The sequence below is a fragment of the Ctenocephalides felis genome, unplaced genomic scaffold (genome assembly GCF_003426905.1).
Source record: "Ctenocephalides felis isolate EL2017-DRISC unplaced genomic scaffold, ASM342690v1 CF-g0.4_SCAFFOLD_01170, whole genome shotgun sequence".
Lineage (NCBI taxonomy): Eukaryota > Metazoa > Arthropoda > Insecta > Siphonaptera > Pulicidae > Ctenocephalides > Ctenocephalides felis.
In genome coordinates, this window is record NW_020537324.1 from 69,648,451 (window position 1) to 69,669,043 (window position 20,593).

Here is a 20,593-nt window from a genome sequence, read left to right on the forward strand (position 1 = left end):
TAGCGTGTGACAATTACAAATTAATTATATACAGGCGCACACAACATTATACTAAGTTTGATACACTTATAAATGTAGATAGTTAAAACTATATTATTTACATATAAATATCAATATCATAATTTTCTATCATCATTTATATCTACTATACCACTCACCGCGTTACATATCTTACATCTCCATGGTTTCTTACAAAGACCAAAATCGAGGATACCATCAGAATCAGAAATTTGTGTATCGTTCTGATTGAAATGGATGTGGAATCATTAGATGTGCCTTCTGGACCTCCATGGGACCCTGTTCTCTAAGGGGTCCTTGGTACCCACTATATAAACGGTTTTCGGATTGGCCTTCGTCTTCTTCATTTGAATTTTGGTCGGAGCTGGAATCTGTTTCTAGGTCGAGGCGGTCCAGGGCGCTTTTGGCTCTGTAGGGTAGTTCCATTTCTGGAAAAATAAAAAAATACATGGGTTATAAAATATCCAATAAAACATATTTTAAGGGGGTTGTTCGTTTTTTTTTTCGATTTTGAGATTTTTTGATATTATAAAAGCTAAAAACCTTAGAATTATTTAAAAAAAAATCATCTCAATATCTATTTTTTGACGAAGTTATAGATTTAAATATCTCTATACGTATGATCCTCTGAAAACGTTTTTTTTATCGCTCTGCGAGCTATTGTATGCCAGCTGCTCTCATTTGCATTATAAAACGTCATGCACATGACCTTTTTAATGTGTCAGCATCTTTGAACACCACGGTATATTTCGTACATTAAATTAAATCGGGTATTTAGTACATTATATTAAAAACTTTAAATACGTTTTTCTCAAATTGACTTTTTTCAATACGGTGCCACAAATTAAAAAAAAAACTACAAGTCGGATCGACTTGCATTTTTTTTTTAATTTGTTCACCACTGCAATACCTAGTCCCCCTACCTCAAACAACTTGATAACATTACGCAAAAAAAAATTGCGAAGCTTCTCGTCCCAAAAAAGGCCCTTTTTAACACGTTTTTTTTAAATAGCTGCCATTTTTTTCCTTCTTGCTTTTTTTTTCATTTTGGTAGGGGGACTGGATTCAAACTTCTTCTTCAACGTAGTTTCGTTTTTTTTTTGTTTCAGGCGATGCGCAACGGATTTATCTGTGGCACCGCAAAAGAGATCGATTTTGCAAGGCCGACTTTGGCGCTCCCTGGTTGAAAAATGACGGCGACAAAAAAAATTCTTAATATTCTATGATTTTGTAATTTTTGTTTAAAAAAAACCGCATGTCTCTATGATAAACACATTTCGAGAAAAATAAAAACAAATACCTTGAATTTTTTGTAACAAAAAAAAGAACAACCCCCTTAATGAAGTTTTATTACGGATAATATATTTTCTTCACGATGCGTTAAGAAGACAGAACTATTTTATTATAAATAAGTTAGTTTGGCAAGAGAGAACGACGTAGCTGCAACTACAATTTCGCTCTTTATGAGTTTATGTAAAGTAACGGCATAACGGCAGCGTCAGATAAATAATTACGCTAATGCCTGCCAACTATCCTCGTAATTGAACTTACAAGAGTTAACGGAGATGTTTACTTATGTACATTCCGGTGTTTATTCGGAGTAAATTTTGTTATGAAAAATAAAATAAAATCGTGAATAATATATGATTTTGAAAAATTATAATCAAATGCTAAGATAACTTCCCGTAGGGTAGTTATAGTAATGTGCCGAAAATCGAAAATAAATTTTTTTGCATATCTTCACGTTTTGAAGGTTTCTGAACATTCTGGCATACCTCAGAAAAAAATGATGTGTGTGTGTGTGTTTTGTATGTCCGCATTTTTTCGTCCACGTTTTCGGGCGTACGGATCAACCGTTTTGAATGGTTTAAAAGACATTCGATCCCTATTGATGTGGGAGATGTGCTGATTAGTTTTTGGCAAAGGCAAGTCCAGCCGTTACGGAGATACGGAGCACAGAGTGCAGAAAATACAAATCGGGTTTTTGAAGAAACGGAGTATCGGATTTGAATGATCCAAAAAACATTTAATTTGTAATGATTGGGAGGTGATTAGTTTTTGGCAAAGACAGGTCCCGCCATTTCGAAGATACAGAGCTAAATGTGCAAAAAACAGCAGTTTTTGAGTGAACTAAGCGTCCGATTTAAATGATCTAAAAAACTTTCTGCTTGTATTGACAAAACAATTGCTTTTGAAGATAAAAAATTATTACATTTTTTTTTATTTTCCATAAAATATTTTTGTAATTTTGGATTAAAAATTCAAAAAATTACCCAGGCTAAGCACAGTCTAAGCGCCACTCTGATACAAATGTATACCCAAGTGCGTTTAGACTGTTTATGCACTGGAGCACTTATCCAATTTTGTGAAAACTATTGAAAAATGTGAAAATGCCGCCAAGCTAAGCACAGTATAGGTGCAAATGTCGCACAGAATTATTTCAATTTTGTGTAAATTAGGCAACTATTTTTTTTTTTGAAATTGAATTCGAAATGAAATAACGATACTTTCTAAATTGATTCATGATTTACATTTGATTTGCTCAGATATAACAAGTTAGCAAAAATAATGAAAGTTGCAGTATTTGTAATAATATATTTGAAAACGTTTAAAATTTCTCGAATATTTCATTACGGTACGGGAAGTTCCAGAAATTTGTCTTAAGGCACGATGCCATAAACCACTAGTTTAGTTTAAGATTGAACATGAAAAAATATCTTGCGATGGTCATACTTTACGATGTAATGAACTTCATATAGATTTTTTTTTACTTTAATACAGATTTTAGTTTTTTAAGGTCTTTAAATTAGTATAATAAAAATTTCGTAGATTTTCGATTTAAAACTTGAGTTTGGTGAATCCTTATATCAAGCCTAAGTGTTATGAATTCCTACTTTAAAATAACTAGAAATGGAAGTGCAAATAAGCTTTCAAGTACAGAATAAGATCAATATGTTAAATAAAATAAAATATAAAGTATGTAAAATCAATATAATGCAGAATAATTAGAAAATAAAGGTATGCCTAATATAAAATGAATTTTCAAAAAACGCTGCAAAATATCAAATTAAATTTAATAAAATATAAAACTATAAAAATAAAAAAATATTAATATATTGGTGATGGTAGTTTCAAATAAATTAATAATATTTAACAAAATGGTTTACTGATTCTTTACTTCATTGAAAAGTATGATTAGTTCATAAACACTTTGTAAAATTGGAAAAAAAATTACAGTTTTCAACTAATTGCTAGTGTTAAGATGACATCAGCTATGTATTACAAAAGTAAGTTTTTTATTATCTTTTGAAATGCATTATTGAATAAGTTTGTTCATATACTAGGCAATAAAACAAAAAAATTTAGTATTGCACATTTTTGAGTTCAAATTTATTTTCGTATTATTATAAAATGAACTAATACAGATTACTTCAAGGAATTAATTTAAGAATTTTCTTAAACTATTGTTATTTAGTCTTTTTTTATTTGTAGAGGGATAAGTGACATTGCTCATTTCCAAACCAATTTTTACTGATATTTATGAAAAAATCAGAATACGGTACGTTTTTTCTAAAATTGTTTCTATAATTTTCTATATTAAAGATTTTAGAAATATCCTTTTTTTAAAATTGTTTGAAAATCTAGAAAGTTGTAGTTTGTATCCTGAATCTTAATTTAACTTTTAATATTTGAGGACAAGTTTGCTTAAGATCATTCTACTCTTTTATTCGGATATGACTGGTTTCTAAATACTTTTCTAAAATTGTAAATAAAAATTCTACAGATATCAAAATATCATCCCTTAAAAATCCTGAATAACAAAAAGTTAAATACAATAGGTTTTTATAGAAATTACGAGTATACTTTATATACAAAAAATATTTAAGAAACATTTTATATCAAAATTTATTATAAATGAATACTTTTTATACATTGCCAGAAATAATTGATTGATTGTTTAGGAATTATAATTAAAAATATGATGCAAACATAAAAATTGTGGAAAGTCTTATGAATACAAAACGTGAGTAAAGTTTCTATATTTTGTAGGAAACTATATATTTACTCTTATAGGGTGATGAACATAATATAAGTAATTTTATAGATTTCATAATAATATATGAATGAAACAAAAATTATAAAAATTAAAAGAAATATTCAGAATTTAATGACCATGTTACGACTAATTTCCACTCGCGAATTTCGAGATCTATATGAATTTTGCCGCCGGCGGCATCCGAGTCGAAAGGGTTAAAGATTATTTTAAGTTAAGTTTCTTATGGATAGTTTTACTATTTTTGTTCATTTCTAGTATTAGTATTATTAATGTCTTACCGTATAATCTGATGTTGCCTTCAGCATCTCCAATGGAATTTTTGGATATGCACTTGTATCCTCCAAGATCAGTTTTGTGAAACTTCTTGATTACCAATTTCATTTGAACACTATAGTAGGTACCACTACTTTCGCTCATCAAGTATTTGTCATTGGTAATTATCATCTCACCTGAAACAAGAGGAAAAAAAATAAAATTATAACTATTGGCATTGTATAATATTTATAAATATCTTCATAAATCTTCTAAAAATCATTCATTACAACAGTCTATGGATCTGCTGTCCATCGACCTTTTTTACAAGAATATTGTTCTGAAACTGCATTAAACCTCTAAAATATACTTTGCAATTTCCACTTAGCTCCCACTAACTTAATTCAATTTAACAATAATATAATTACTACCTTCTGGCGAGTTTTCAATATAAAAAAACAGTCTAAGAGATACGTATCTCTGTCTTTTGAACGAAGTCTGTCTGACTGCAAAAAACTTTTCTTTTTGATTGCTTTAACGTATAAAAGAAATAAAAAAGTTTGTTTTATCTATCATCGTCATCTTACGTACAAATCGGCGGAGAAAGTTTTCTCTTTTTTTTCGTTCTCATAGAAATCGTTACGGTTTTCTTAATTTCGCTTATATTGAATCTGACTTCAGTTTTATTATAGAAGAAAAATGTACAATTGGAGATAATAATTGAGAGATCACAATTCTTTATTGTAATAAAATAGTTTAAAAGACATGAAATGTTTATTTGTATATTAAACTAGATGATCGAACAGACGTTGTCCTGTACCCATGTCTACAATTTTTTTAATATAATATACTAATATTTACTTTTTACCTAAAAATAATAATTATTGCTTTTTAAATTACTTTTCACGCCAAAATGCATATACATTCATAATATGAGCGATGTTAAATGTAGAACTGTTTTAAATGAAAGGATGAGTCTCAATTCCCACACTATATTGGAAATTGAAGTCTTTTAAACGGTATAACATAACCATAACCATAACATAACACTGGTACTTCATGTTGGATTAAATTAATTTAATATTTTATTATTTAAGATATCCAAAATTGCATCTTAAACTTTTCCTAATCGATATCATTAGGGCCGAATTGTATATATTCATCTTTACTTTACCATTAGTTGTTATAAATTGAAATTTTTACGAATTTCAATAATATTTTGGAAAGGTTAGTAAAAGATGCAAAGAAATTATATATTGAAAAAAACTAAAAATTTAATATCCGAATCTTGTGTTGGCGCCCCCTAAGGCGTGCGCTCTTATTTTTCGCAAGCATCGCATTAAAGGTGCCTAAACCAGCCCTGATTAATACTTAATTTCATATTTTAAGTGAATTAATTTGTCATATCCTGTTCATATGTGTATCACTCAATCTGCCATACATATACTGATGTTTTATATTGCTTTTTTAGCAATAAATAATGTAAACATTTTATTTTTCTTATTCATAATCATAAATTTATTATATATATTTTAATATTGTCTAGGTTCATAAGTAAATTGAAATTTTTGGCAGATGATAATTTTCATTTGTTGTCAATGTAAACAGTGACATGTCGTTTTTTGCATGTTTTTTTATTTATTTCTGCAATATTGCACATACATCCCAGTACTTTATAATCACATATATCCTAAATAATATCCTTAACAAACTTCAGAAAGATTTATCAAAATCCGAATAATCGTTTAGAAGGAGTATACAGCGAGTGCTTGTAATTTAATATAAACTTTAATAGCAATAAAGCTCAAATTAATTCTACGTTTTAGTTAGAAAACGTTTGTATGTGAAAAAGAATAGGGCTGTTTTTAGGGTTTTCCAGGCAACTGTTCGATTTTTTCCCGCCGTAAGAACCATCCTTGAACTTTAATGAACATTTTAAAAAAAGAATTGGACAAATTGGTCGAGGCGTTGTTGAGTTATGCGCTTTCCAACACATTTTGCGATTCATTTTTAAATATAAGATTTGATAAAGAAAAGTTAATAAATTATTATCTCGGTTATTTCTTGAACTGCTTTAAAGTAAGTTTTTTCCCAAAACTTTCTGGGTCCGTCCAACTTTTGGCACAGTAAGTTAAGTATCATTGAATAAGTGTGTAAGTATAAGGAAATGGTGTTCGAGTGTTACAATTTCTCCTTCTAGAGTAATATTAGGTGCAATAATAAATGGGTTATGCGTTCTGGCATACACTAGATCATATCTGCAGAACGTGACTCGAGTTAACTCGTATTTCAGAGAGACCCTTAGACGGAGAAACTGAATAGTGAGGGAGTTGGAGAGACAGAATAGAAAATTATGAAAAAATATTGCTCTAACTATCTGTGTTTGATTTGAGGAACTTCAATGAGAATAATATTATATTAGGTCATTTTATATATTTATTTTTGCTTTGTAATCACGTAAGGATCCCAAAGAACTATCAGACTCAGTAACGAGATGAAACAAAATATAATGTCATGACATGTCGACTTTCTGAACAATCATATTTTCTATTTAATGAATAAATTCACAATAAACTTATATTCTTAACTGCTGGACTCTTTTAGAAGTCAACGCAATTATTGTCTTATCTATATCCAAAATATTATTTTTGTAATTGTTTCAATAGTATCGATTTTTTTTAACTTGATGCAATGTTGTAAGAAGGATTACTTTTTCTTACAAACAAATTTATATGTATGATTGCGGATCGATACCAGGTTGTCCCAAAGGCGAATTTTATGTTTAATTTTATTAAATGCTATAAATTCCATGATTTCAAAATACATGATTATATGTTTTACTAATTAGATGTATACGTTATTTTTTTCTAGTTTCCGAATTTTGTAATTCTTTGTAAGTATTTGTAGATGATCTACATTATTTAGCTTTATTTCAAACTACTTAAATTTTCGTTTTTTCACCTATTAAATTAGAATGAGTTGCTTCAAAATACCTAGTTCCCAACAATGAACATATTTTAACAACAATTTAAATATATTGTCTTATTAAAAAATATATTTTTTCTAAAGAAGCTAATAAAAAAATCCAAAGAAACCGATCTACTTACAATTAGACTTACAATTAAGTTTACAAAATTTCGCTGATAATGACAATTTTTGTTAAATAAAATGTTGTGATTTTGATAAAACTATTTGAGTATTAATATTAAGATGAATTTAACATTCTTGCTAAATTGCATAAAAATTTATTGGTCGTTGAATATATCATGTTTTACTTTGAGCCTTCAATTGTTCGAAATCTTATCAATAAAACATTTATTTTTGCCAATTATAAATTAATTTTTGAAAAAAAAATTAAAAACTGTAAATAACTTATAAATAAAACAAAAACTGCATTAAAAAATATTAAGTTATTTATAGATTATTAGAATGTGAAATTAGTATACCATATTATTGAAGTACGCAAATTATTAGGTTTTTAAATTATTTTAAAATTAGGGTATATTTTTAGAAGATCATGTAAATGATTAATTTGTGATGATTAATAGAAGGCTAAATAAATTTATATAAAATAAAATAAGTAGAATCAAAATCACACAAAAATCATGATACAAATCTAACAAGTTGCTAGTACCAGTAATTGTAGTAAAATAAATGGAATATTTTTTGGCAAAATATTTTGCAGTAAAATCTAGTTTGCCCATGATGTATTTAGGAGCTAAAACTATGCGATTTTATTAATGAACGATTTTCTTCAAGCTCACTTCCAGTCGGCATATTCTATGTCAGAACTTTTTTTTGACAAAAAGTAAAACCTATCAGCTCATACTGGATATTTAAGAATACTTTTCTAAATAAGCCCAAATTTTTTTTGAAAAAAATTACAAACGAAATAATCCAAGTGCTTCTTTAATAATCTTATACAACTAAAATTGCATTAGAAATGGACTCTTATCGGTATAGACAACACAGTTCTTTTGAAAGTTGTGGAAATTTAATTAAAATAAAATGCAGATCTATTTTTTCTTTTGCTGATTTGGTAATATTTTTATATATGCTTATTAATAATTTAAGTTATGTTTGATTTCATAAACAATTACACAATCACAAGATTAATTATAAATTTAACTTAAATGTAAGTACATGAAAACATTAAAATGTCTTTAAAAAAGCAAAGGCAACAAATTCTTGTAAATAATTATTTATCACATTAATTAATACATATATTAAATATTAACAGTTAATTTTTTGCTACAAACATCATCTAAATAAGTTACCTTATGAAAAAATTTCATTTAAAATTGTGACGAGTAAATTATGTTGATCTCGTGCACTGTGCATATTAATATGAATGTGCATATTTGATTCCAATTTAATTTGTTTTTAGATTTTGAAGTTAGTTTTAAAAAATTAACATTAACAAAAAAAAAGCTTTCAATTTTCATTTCTGGTTACCAATTCTCCCACTAAAACTCGTATTTCAGCTAGTACTGCGAATGATTCAATTCCGTATGCGGAGCAACGCGCCCCCCAAAGATGAGAAAATGCACTTCTAAATAAGAAATAAGAAATAGGACATATTTTCACATACATTTTTATATGGTGTGTGCAGTGAAAAAACGCTTTATACTTTTGCATTCGCCTCTAAATATTTCGGTGCAGACTCGAGGACGTGGTTTCGAATGGATACGACTGATTTTCCCAAATCTGTGGTATCGTATTATGTATTTATGGAAAATGATATGGGATTCTAGCTCCCATGATGTGATTGATACATGCGATAAATTTTAATATCATTTGGAAGTTGAAATATTTCGAAAATTTTAGAAATTTTTCTAACAAGAATTTCCTGCGATTAACTCGCCTGGACATATGATTAATTTTGAAAGTCCTTGTTGATATGAAAAAAAGTCCATGTTGATGTAAAAAAAAGTCCATGTTAATAGGAAAAAAAAGTCCTTGTTGATATGAAAAAAAAAGTCGTTGTTGATATGAAAAAAAAGTCCTTGATTATATGCAAAAAGTCCTTGATTATATGGAAAAAGTCCTAGATTATATGGAAAAAGTCCTTGATTATATGAAAAAAGTCCTTGATTAATGACAAAAGTTCATATAAAAAAAGTCCTTGGTCATGTGAAAAAACCCTTTGTTCATACAAAGAAGCCTTTGTTAATACAAAAAGCTTTTGTTCATACAAAAACCTTAGTTCATACAAAAAACCCTTTGTTCATACAAAAAGCTTTTGTTTATACTAAAAGCCTTCGTTCATACAAAAACCCTTTGTTCATACAAAAACCCTTTGTTCATACAACAAACCCTTTGTTCATACAACAAACCCTTTGTTCATACAACAAACCCTTTGTTCATACAACAAACCCTTTGTTCATACAACAAACCCTTTGTTCATAAAAAAAGCCTTCGTTCATAAAAAAAGCCTTCGTTCATAAAAAAAGCCTTCGTTCATAAAAAAAGCCTTCGTTCATAAAAAAAGCCTTCGTTCATAAAAAAAGCCTTCGTTCATACAAAAAAGGCTTTCGTTCATATAAAAAAGCCTTTGTTCATACAAAAAGCTTTTGTTCATACAAAAAAAGCCTTTGTTTATACAAAAAAGCCTTTGTTTATAAAAAAGCCTTTGTTTATATAAGAAAATGTTCATAAAAAATTTCGTCATTTACAAATAGCCTTTTTCATATAAAAAGTTTTTGTTCATATCAAATTTCGTCATATAAAGAAGTCTTTGTTCTTATAAACAGAAGCTTTTTCCATATGAAAAATGCTTTTGTTCATATAAAAAAGCCTTTGTTCATATCAAAAAGGTCTTTGTTCATATTAAAAAATTTTGTTCAAATATAAAAGCTTTTCTTTATATTTTTTTTTTGTTTATGCAACAGTTGTGGTTAATTTAAAATACTTTTTGTTTATAAAAACAATTTTAAATAAAATAAAACTGTTTTTATATATTAAAAATATTATTATTTTATGTAAAATTGTTTGTGTATTTAAAATTTGTTTTTAAAGTAGTTATATTATATTTAAAATAGTTCTAGTTCAAATAGAGAAGTTTCTATTCATATAAAAAAACGTTTTTGTTTATACAGGAGTTTTTTTTTCATATACTCTTTTTATTTTTATATAAAAGTTCATTTAAAAAAGTTGTAGTCTATTTATGTAGTTTATTTTTAAAAAATATAAAAATCAAACAAGTTTTGAAGTATATAAATATATTTTTTTAATTATTTATACGAGTTTTAGTTCATGCTAGTTTAAGTTCTTTTAATCAAGATTCATTTAATTACAAAAATTTGGAAGTTATGAAAATTATGAAATCTCTATTGAGTATCATAATTAATTACATTATTAAAAAAAATGTTTCAGAAAAATATTACAAAAATATGTAAGTTTGAAAAATTTATTTTTAGATACAAAATTGCACAATGCACAATATGAATAAAAAAAAATTATTTTTATTAAAAGTTTCAGAAACTTTATAAAATGACAGATATATTCATACAGTGTTATTGATAATAAAATTGAAAAAAAAAACTCCATCTATAGACTTAAAAAAAACTTATAATGATAAATGCTTGAACTAACATGTATTTTTTTACAAGCCGTAGGTATAATAATATTATAATAAGGCTCAAGTTAATATTTTGCAGATTTAGTAGAACTTAATTAACTATTAGCTATTTTATTACTTATTTATTTATTATTTAATTTATTCACTATAAACTTATTTATATTTATTTAATTTTAATTATTTTTAAATATAACTAGTTTGTTGCAAGTATTTTTTTTTTAAATTCAATAAGTGTTTTAATAAGCTTTACAATCATTTTACAATATGATTATTTTGTTTAACAAATTCTAGGTTAATTTATGATATTTAAACAAATTTAAGTGTATTATATTATTATTATTATTTTTATTTTTATTAAGTATTTTTACAATATAAGTATTTTCTTTTACAATGTCCACAATATTCACTACTATGTCTCACTGTAGTTTTTTTAGCTCATTAATATTTCACAATATTCAAAAATATTCTATTCATAGCCCAATAATTTCAAACGTTTCCACTAGACTTGAAGTGAAAAGATTTTTCATAATATTTGGACAGCAGACAGTGGGAAAGTGTCTACTATGTTCTGAAATCTGCTTTTCCAGTTGATTGCTCAACGGAAAAAGGAAAATGTTGGGAACGATGATTGCGTTAATGTATCACGGAATCATCGGACTGTGTATATTGTCACAAGTGCACTTCTAGAAGATGGGTAATTAAGGTAAGTTATTAGAAAAAATTATATCAAGTTGTATTTTCAGATTGCATCAGTTGCTGATGTAACGGAAAACTGCATTGCGGAAAATCAAAGTCATATGGGAATCAGTTCGCGCTGCACATCACTCCCCCCATAAATCAATTTAGAATATTTTTATTTCAACTATAACTACACCAGCTTTATTTGTTACTTTGTAGGTTTATTCAAAATATCAATAAATATTTATATAAATTTATATTTTACTGATACACCATATTCTACTATCAAATGTTCATTTATTTCCATTTAATGATTTACAAACTTTGGGTTCAAAGTTCTAAACGAAAATTATTGTAACTGTCACATGTGTGCGGTTCAACTTTGTGAACAGGTTGACAAAGGTGCAAGTTAAATCCGTATTCGAAGTAATTTGGTTAGTGAATCAATAAATTTGCAACAATTGCTAGTAATAGTCTCAATGATATGGATTAGCAAAAATATTACTGAAAGAATGGATAACGATTGTTAATAATGTATTTTTTAAAAACTATGTTATTATATAAGCAGTTTCGATTTTTGGTATAAAAATGTGATAAGAAAATTCGTAATGTTTAAAAGATGTTTATAATATAGAATAAATATTTTTACAATCCTACATCTCAACACTATTTATTATATTATTTCTCATCGATATTTTTCCATACTAACTCTACAGATTATTATTGCGTTTTATCTTCAATAAGTGTAGAATTTATCAATCGATCTCATATCAAGCAGTATAAAAATTATAGATCCATCTATGTTTGTAAGTGAAAATAACTTCTTCACCTCATTGATGCATCTATATCTGCATTTAAAAAATTTTAGAAATGAAATTTCATTTGTTAACAAATATGGATAACAAATATAGATAAATCAATAGTTGAGGTACCTCAACTTAAAAACAACATTAAAAAAAATTTATGATTGTTAAGGTAATATAAAATTGTTTTATACCAGCATTTTCATCGTAAATTCGTTTGTTCAATTTCCAAGATTTTTATTTATATATATTTAGCAAAAGTTAGTAATTTTTTAGGGGGTTGTATTAGATTCTTAGAGTATTAATATAAAATTCTAACTATAATTTATGAAATATATCAGGTAAATAATTAAAAGTTTCAAAAACCATATCCAGTGTCAAAATTTGCAGAATATTATCTACAACGAGCCTATAACTCTGACACTTATAGTTAAGTTAGTTAATTTATATAAAAGTTTTAAATATTTTGAGTAAAATTTTAATAATTCACTACAAGTCAATATATCAATATATTCAAATTCCAATATAAACATACAGGTATATTCATTAGATAAACAGTCCAAAACTTTATCAATAGTTATAGGATTGATGAGGATTTTAACTTTTATTTTGTACATTAATTATTTCCAGAGAAATTTCAAAAATTTGGCTCGACATTATGCACAACTTGATAAGTAATCAATATGACAATTCAAATTCAGTATTTTTAAGAAATAAACTAAAGTTTTCTAAGATATAATCTAAATACTCTAAACTTTATTTTGTTTTTAAGATATTAACAAAACACCCTGAAGCGTTAATTTATTTAAATAATATTTATTCGATTTTTTTTGGCAAATTTGATTTGAAGTTCGGTTATACAATTAGTCAACTGTATTATAATTCCAGTTTCGATTCTTACAATGGGAATTTTTTGTTACATTTATTTAACAACTTAATTGTCGGAGATCAGCCCGTGAAGAGTATATTTGTCAATCACAAGGTAAGTTAGACTAAGACTTTAGATTAAACATAATAAAATATAAAATGATTAAATTTGATTAAATATTATACATGTAAATGTAAAAACGTGAGAATAATTTTTGATTAAAAGAAAAAAAAATCTAAATAAATAGTAGAAAATGCTTTATGAATTGCTATTTCTTAATTTTTATTGATCAAGCATATTGATTGTACATTTCAGAAACTTCATGCAATATCGAAATATTGTATACAGATTATAAACAACTCGACAATACAGAATATATATTTATTTTTTTTTCATAAATTTTACTTTAAATAGCAAACAATCAATGATTTATACGCACGACATACACATTCGCCAATGCACAAACTCTGCCGATTTTCTATGACGATTTGTCAACTTTTTGCATATCTTTGCGTTTCAAAAGTTTCTGAATATTTTGGCATACCTTAGAAAAAATGTATGTATGTGTATATATGTTTGGATACAATTTTCATGAAATTCGATAATATAATGCCAGTTTTCAACCAGTATCACGATCCAAATCCTCAATATCAACATTTGCAAGATAAGAACGATGAACAGCCTACCTAAACCTCCGGATCCTATTCTGTATCTAAACTAGCTAGCTAGTAAGGCATCACGAGCATTGTCCAAATTTACCATCATATACATATATACCGCCGCCGCCGCCGCATTTGCCAACCTGTAAATAACGCACAGTTTGGCGGTCACGCCTAAACGATGTAGCATTGGTACGTGCCGTCATTTGGGACGGCGACGGCGACGTCGATGTCGATGTCGACGGGAGATCGCTTGCAAATGATGTCACCATCACCACGGGATATGCGATTATACCTAAGCGTATGCGCTGCATGTTTGATGGCACCGGGATTTATTCGATAGGCCGAAGAAGATTCCGTGTACCATTTCAGTGTCGTGTCAGTGTAGTTAATTTTGATAGAAATTGAGGTCATGTATTGGTGTTGGTAGAAATGTGTGTATTATTGAAAGGAGTAGTACATACAAATTTTGGTTTTATACTGGGGTATGTAATAATTAGTTTTAACTTGTTAACTGAGTTGCTTACGTTAAACAGTGCGCACAGTTTTTTGTCGTTTGAATGGAGCTCATGACGAGTAAATTCGCCAAATAACAAAATAACATAAATTTTTAACTTTCCGTAGGGTAAGTTATTATAATGGGCCAAAAATCAAAATTGAAAATTTTTACATTTCTAGACGTTTTGAAAGTTTCTGAACATTTTGGCATACCTCAGAAAAAATAGATGTGTGTGTATGTGTGTGTGTGTGTGTATGTATGTATGGATACAAATTTCCAGTCACGTTTTCGGGCGCACGGATCAACCGATTTGAATGGTTCAAAAAACATTCGATTCCTATTGATAGGGAGAAGAGCTGATTAGTTTTTGGCAGGTGCAGCGCTTTCGGAGATACGGAGCAAAGAGTGCATAAAATAGAAATCGAGTTTTTGAGTGAACGGAGTATCAGATTTGAATGATCTAAAAAGAAATTCAATTAGTAATGATTGGGAAAAGTGATTATTAGTTTTTGGCAAAGGCAGGTCCAGCGGTTTCGGAGATACATAGCTAAATGTGCAAAAAATGGCAGTTTTTAAGAGAACTAAGCGTCCGATTTTAATGATTCAAAGAACTTTCAGCTTGTTTTAACAAAATAATTAATTTTAGAAAAAAAATTGTTATATATATTTTTTTTTTAGTTTTTTTTTGTATATCGAAAATAATTCAGATTTTATTTTTAATTCTGACTAAAGTTCTAATATACTTCAAGCAAATAATTTTAACTTTGCGATTCAGTTTATATAATTCTTATAAATATTAGACAATGTTACAATATTTATAATAATCTATGTGAAAACATTCAGTATTCCTCGAGCATTTTGTTACTGTACGGGTAGATCTAGCAATTTGCCTTAAGGCCCGATGCCATACACCCCACTAGTTATCGTTTTCACCTAGTACTTATATATTTTCACCTAGTATATATACTAGGTTGCCGTTGCTTGATTTAGTACAACGAATCCTCATGTAAATAATAAAACTAAATGTCATTACAGGAGGTGCATATAAAACTTTAACGCTTCCAGTTTTCTTTATGAAAACGTAGACGAAACATTGCGGACACACAAAACACACTCACACACACGCATCCATTTTTTTTAGGTATGCCAGAATGTTCAGCTCTAAATTTTGTATTTTGGGAACTGCAATTTCTAGAATTGCACGTCCATAAACATATAGATGTTTTAATGTGAGGAAAGCGTTCATTTCATATCTCTACAATATTAAATCTAATCATGTATCATGTATTTTAACCAATTAGCAGTGGCGCTCACATCTAACAGTGTGCATAGTTTGAATCGTAGTCTGAATCGAGCTCATGACAAGTATATTCGTCACGAAGTATATTGCGCTAGTACTATATCTATATCTTATACTAGAATTATATCTGATTAAATATTAAGAAACTCGATCCCTATATTTTACTTATTTTTAACCTAGCCATACGTTACATACGTATTGCAAACAGGTTAAATTAAATTTGAATGAAAGTGAAATTCAATGAAATATCATACAGTGTATACTTATCAGCTGAAGAAGCAAAGACACGAGCGCATTAGAGATACATGAAACTCCTGATACATGAAACATTTTAATAATTTTTCGCAAGTCCGAGGATCCGAATTAGAAATTAATTGTAGGTCATATAGCGAGATATAACGCCATATAATAATTATTTTAATACTCGTATGCTTTCCTGGTTAAAACCGCCGAAAACTCAAAAATGAAGCTGATCAAATGCACTAAAAATTTTTTGATGAAAAAGTCTTATCATCTCGGATTTCGATTAAACTCATAGTGTTTATGCACAATAGTGTTAGTAAAATTCTGTGAAAATTTTATGACACTTGGTCTATTAGTTTTCGAGATATTCGCATTTGAAATTTTGCAGTATACCAAAAAAAATTCTTACTTTTTTGACGATTGCTCGGCGTGTGGGGCAGATAGAGGGTCCGAATTGGAAATTAATTGTAGGTCATATAGCGAGATATAACGCCATATAATAATTATTTTAATACTCGTATGCTTTCCTGGTTAAAACCGCCGAAAACTCAAAAATGAAGCTGATCAAATGCACTAAAAATTTTTTGATGAAAAAGTCTTATCATCTCGGATTTCGATTAAACTCATAGTGTTTATGCACAATAGTGTTAGTAAAATTCTGTGAAAATTTTATGACACTTGGTCTATTAGTTTTCGAGATATTCGCATTTGAAATTTTGCAGTATACCAAAAAAAATTCTTACTTTTTTGACGATTGCTCGGCGTGTGGGGCAGATAGAGGGTCCGAATTGGAAATTAATTGTAGGTCATATAGCGAGATATAACGCCATATAATAATTATTTTAATACTCGTATGCTTTCCTGGTTAAAACCGCCGAAAACTCAAAAATGAAGCTGATCAAATGCACTAAAAATTTTTTGATGAAAAAGTCTTATCATCTCGGATTTCGATTAAACTCATAGTGTTTATGCACAATAGTGTTAGTAAAATTCTGTGAAAATTTTATGACACTTGGTCTATTAGTTTTCGAGATATTCGCATTTGAAATTTTGCAGTATACCAAAAAAAATTCTTACTTTTTTGACGATTGCTCGGCGTGTGGGGCAGATAGAGGGTCCGAATTGGAAATTAATTGTAGGTCATATAGCGAGATATAACGCCATATAATAATTATTTTAATACTCGTATGCTTTCCTGGTTAAAACCGCCGAAAACTCAAAAATGAAGCTGATCAAATGCACTAAAAATTTTTTGATGAAAAAGTCTTATCATCTCGGATTTCGATTAAACTCATAGTGTTTATGCACAATAGTGTTAGTAAAATTCTGTGAAAATTTTATGACACTTGGTCTATTAGTTTTCGAGATATTCGCATTTGAAATTTTGCAGTATACCAAAAAAAATTCTTACTTTTTTGACGATTGCTCGGCGTGTGGGGCAGATAGAGGGTCCGAATTGGAAATTAATTGTAGGTCATATAGCGAGATATAACGCCATATAATAATTATTTTAATACTCGTATGCTTTCCTGGTTAAAACCGCCGAAAACTCAAAAATGAAGCTGATCAAATGCACTAAAAATTTTTTGATGAAAAAGTCTTATCATCTCGGATTTCGATTAAACTCATAGTGTTTATGCACAATAGTGTTAGTAAAATTCTGTGAAAATTTTATGACACTTGGTCTATTAGTTTTCGAGATATTCGCATTTGAAATTTTGCAGTATACCAAAAAAAATTCTTACTTTTTTGACGATTGCTCGGCGTGTGGGGCAGATAGAGGGTCCGAATTGGAAATTAATTGTAGGTCATATAGCGAGATATAACGCCATATAATAATTATTTTAATACTCGTATGCTTTCCTGGTTAAAACCGCCGAAAACTCAAAAATGAAGCTGATCAAATGCACTAAAAATTTTTTGATGAAAAAGTCTTATCATCTCGGATTTCGATTAAACTCATAGTGTTTATGCACAATAGTGTTAGTAAAATTCTGTGAAAATTTTATGACACTTGGTCTATTAGTTTTCGAGATATTCGCATTTGAAATTTTGCAGTATACCAAAAAAAATTCTTACTTTTTTGACGATTGCTCGGCGTGTGGGGCAGATAGAGGGTCCGAATTGGAAATTAATTGTAGGTCATATAGCGAGATATAACGCCATATAATAATTATTTTAATACTCGTATGCTTTCCTGGTTAAAACCGCCGAAAACTCAAAAATGAAGCTGATCAAATGCACTAAAAATTTTTTGATGAAAAAGTCTTATCATCTCGGATTTCGATTAAACTCATAGTGTTTATGCACAATAGTGTTAGTAAAATTCTGTGAAAATTTTATGACACTTGGTCTATTAGTTTTCGAGATATTCGCATTTGAAATTTTGCAGTATACCAAAAAAATTCTTACTTTTTTGACGATTGCTCGGCGTGTGGGGCAGATAGAGGGTCCGAATTGGAAATTAATTGTAGGTCATATAGCGAGATATAACGCCATATAATAATTATTTTAATACTCGTATGCTTTCCTGGTTAAAACCGCCGAAAACTCAAAAATGAAGCTGATCAAATGCACTAAAAATTTTTGATGAAAAAGTCTTATCATCTCGGATTTCGATTAAACTCATAGTGTTTATGCACAATAGTGTTAGTAAAATTCTGTGAAAATTTTATGACACTTGGTCTATTAGTTTTCGAGATATTCGCATTTGAAATTTTGCAGTATACCAAAAAAAATTCTTACTTTTTTGACGATTGCTCGGCGTGTGGGGCAGATAGAGGGTCCGAATTGGAAATTAATTGTAGGTCATATAGCGAGATATAACGCCATATAATAATTATTTTAATACTCGTATGCTTTCCTGGTTAAAACCGCCGAAAACTCAAAAATGAAGCTGATCAAATGCACTAAAAATTTTTTGATGAAAAAGTCTTATCATCTCGGATTTCGATTAAACTCATAGTGTTTATGCACAATAGTGTTAGTAAAATTCTGTGAAAATTTTATGACACTTGGTCTATTAGTTTTCGAGATATTCGCATTTGAAATTTTGCAGTATACCAAAAAAATTCTTACTTTTTTGACGATTGCTCGGCGTGTGGGGCAGATAGAGGGTCCGAATTGGAAATTAATTGTAGGTCATATAGCGAGATATAACGCCATATAATAATTATTTTAATACTCGTATGCTTTCCTGGTTAAAACCGCCGAAAACTCAAAAATGAAGCTGATCAAATGCACTAAAAATTTTTTGATGAAAAAGTCTTATCATCTCGGATTTCGATTAAACTCATAGTGTTTATGCACAATAGTGTTAGTAAAATTCTGTGAAAATTTTATGACACTTGGTCTATTAGTTTTCGAGATATTCGCATTTGAAATTTTGCAGTATACCAAAAAAAATTCTTACTTTTTTGACGATTGCTCGGCGTGTGGGGCAGATAGAGGGTCCGAATTGGAAATTAATTGTAGGTCATATAGCGAGATATAACGCCATATAATAATTATTTTAATACTCGTATGCTTTCCTGGTTAAAACCGCCGAAAACTCAAAAATGAAGCTGATCAAATGCACTAAAAATTTTTGATGAAAAAGTCTTATCATCTCGGATTTCGATTAAACTCATAGTGTTTATGCACAATAGTGTTAGTAAAATTCTGTGAAAATTTTATGACACTTGGTCTATTAGTTTTCGAGATATTCGCATTTGAAATTTTGCAGTATACCAAAAAAAATTCTTACTTTTTTGACGATTGCTCGGCGTGTGGGGCAGATAGAGGGTCCGAATTGGAAATTAATTGTAGGTCATATAGCGAGATATAACGCCATATAATAATTATTTTAATACTCGTATGCTTTCCTGGTTAAAACCGCCGAAAACTCAAAAATGAAGCTGATCAAATGCACTAAAAATTTTTGATGAAAAAGTCTTATCATCTCGGATTTCGATTAAACTCATAGTGTTTATGCACAATAGTGTTAGTAAAATTCTGTGAAAATTTTATGACACTTGGTCTATTAGTTTTCGAGATATTCGCATTTGAAATTTTGCAGTATACCAAAAAAAATTCTTACTTTTTTGACGATTGCTCGGCGTGTGGGGCAGATAGAGGGTCCGAATTGGAAATAATTGTAGGTCATATAGCGAGATATAACGCCATATAATAATTATTTTAATACTCGTATGCTTTCCTGGTTAAAACCGCCGAAAACTCAAAAATGAAGCTGATCAAATGCACTAAAAATTTTTTGATGAAAAAGTCTTATCATCTCGGATTTCGATTAAACTCATAGTGTTTATGCACAATAGTGTTAGTAAAATTCTGTGAAAATTTTATGACACTTGGTCTATTAGTTTTCGAGATATTCGCATTTGAAATTTTGCAGTATACCAAAAAAAATTCTTACTTTTTTGACGATTGCTCGGCGTGTGGGGCAGATAGAGGGTCCGAATTGGAAATTAATTGTAGGTCATATAGCGAGATATAACGCCATATAATAATTATTTTAATACTCGTATGCTTTCCTGGTTAAAACCGCCGAAAACTCAAAAATGAAGCTGATCAAATGCACTAAAAATTTTCAAAACATGAAGAAATTAAAAAAAAATAGATTTTTGGCTCTTCACTATAA

General features: G+C 28.7%; 1 protein-coding gene across 1 annotated transcript in view; it reads right to left on the reverse strand.

Annotated features, from left to right (window-relative positions):
- Nucleotides 1-222: 222 nt before the first annotated feature.
- Nucleotides 223-20,593, reverse strand: part of LOC113367601 — a 192,196-nt gene continuing 171,825 nt past the window's right edge. The window contains exons 2-3 of the mRNA XM_026609195.1: nt 4,354-4,524; nt 223-446 (exon numbers count right to left, since the gene is read on the reverse strand). Of these exons, the coding sequence (XP_026464980.1) occupies nt 223-446; nt 4,354-4,519 (390 nt within the window). The 5' untranslated portion in view covers nt 4,520-4,524. The remainder of the gene's footprint in view (nt 447-4,353; nt 4,525-20,593) is intronic.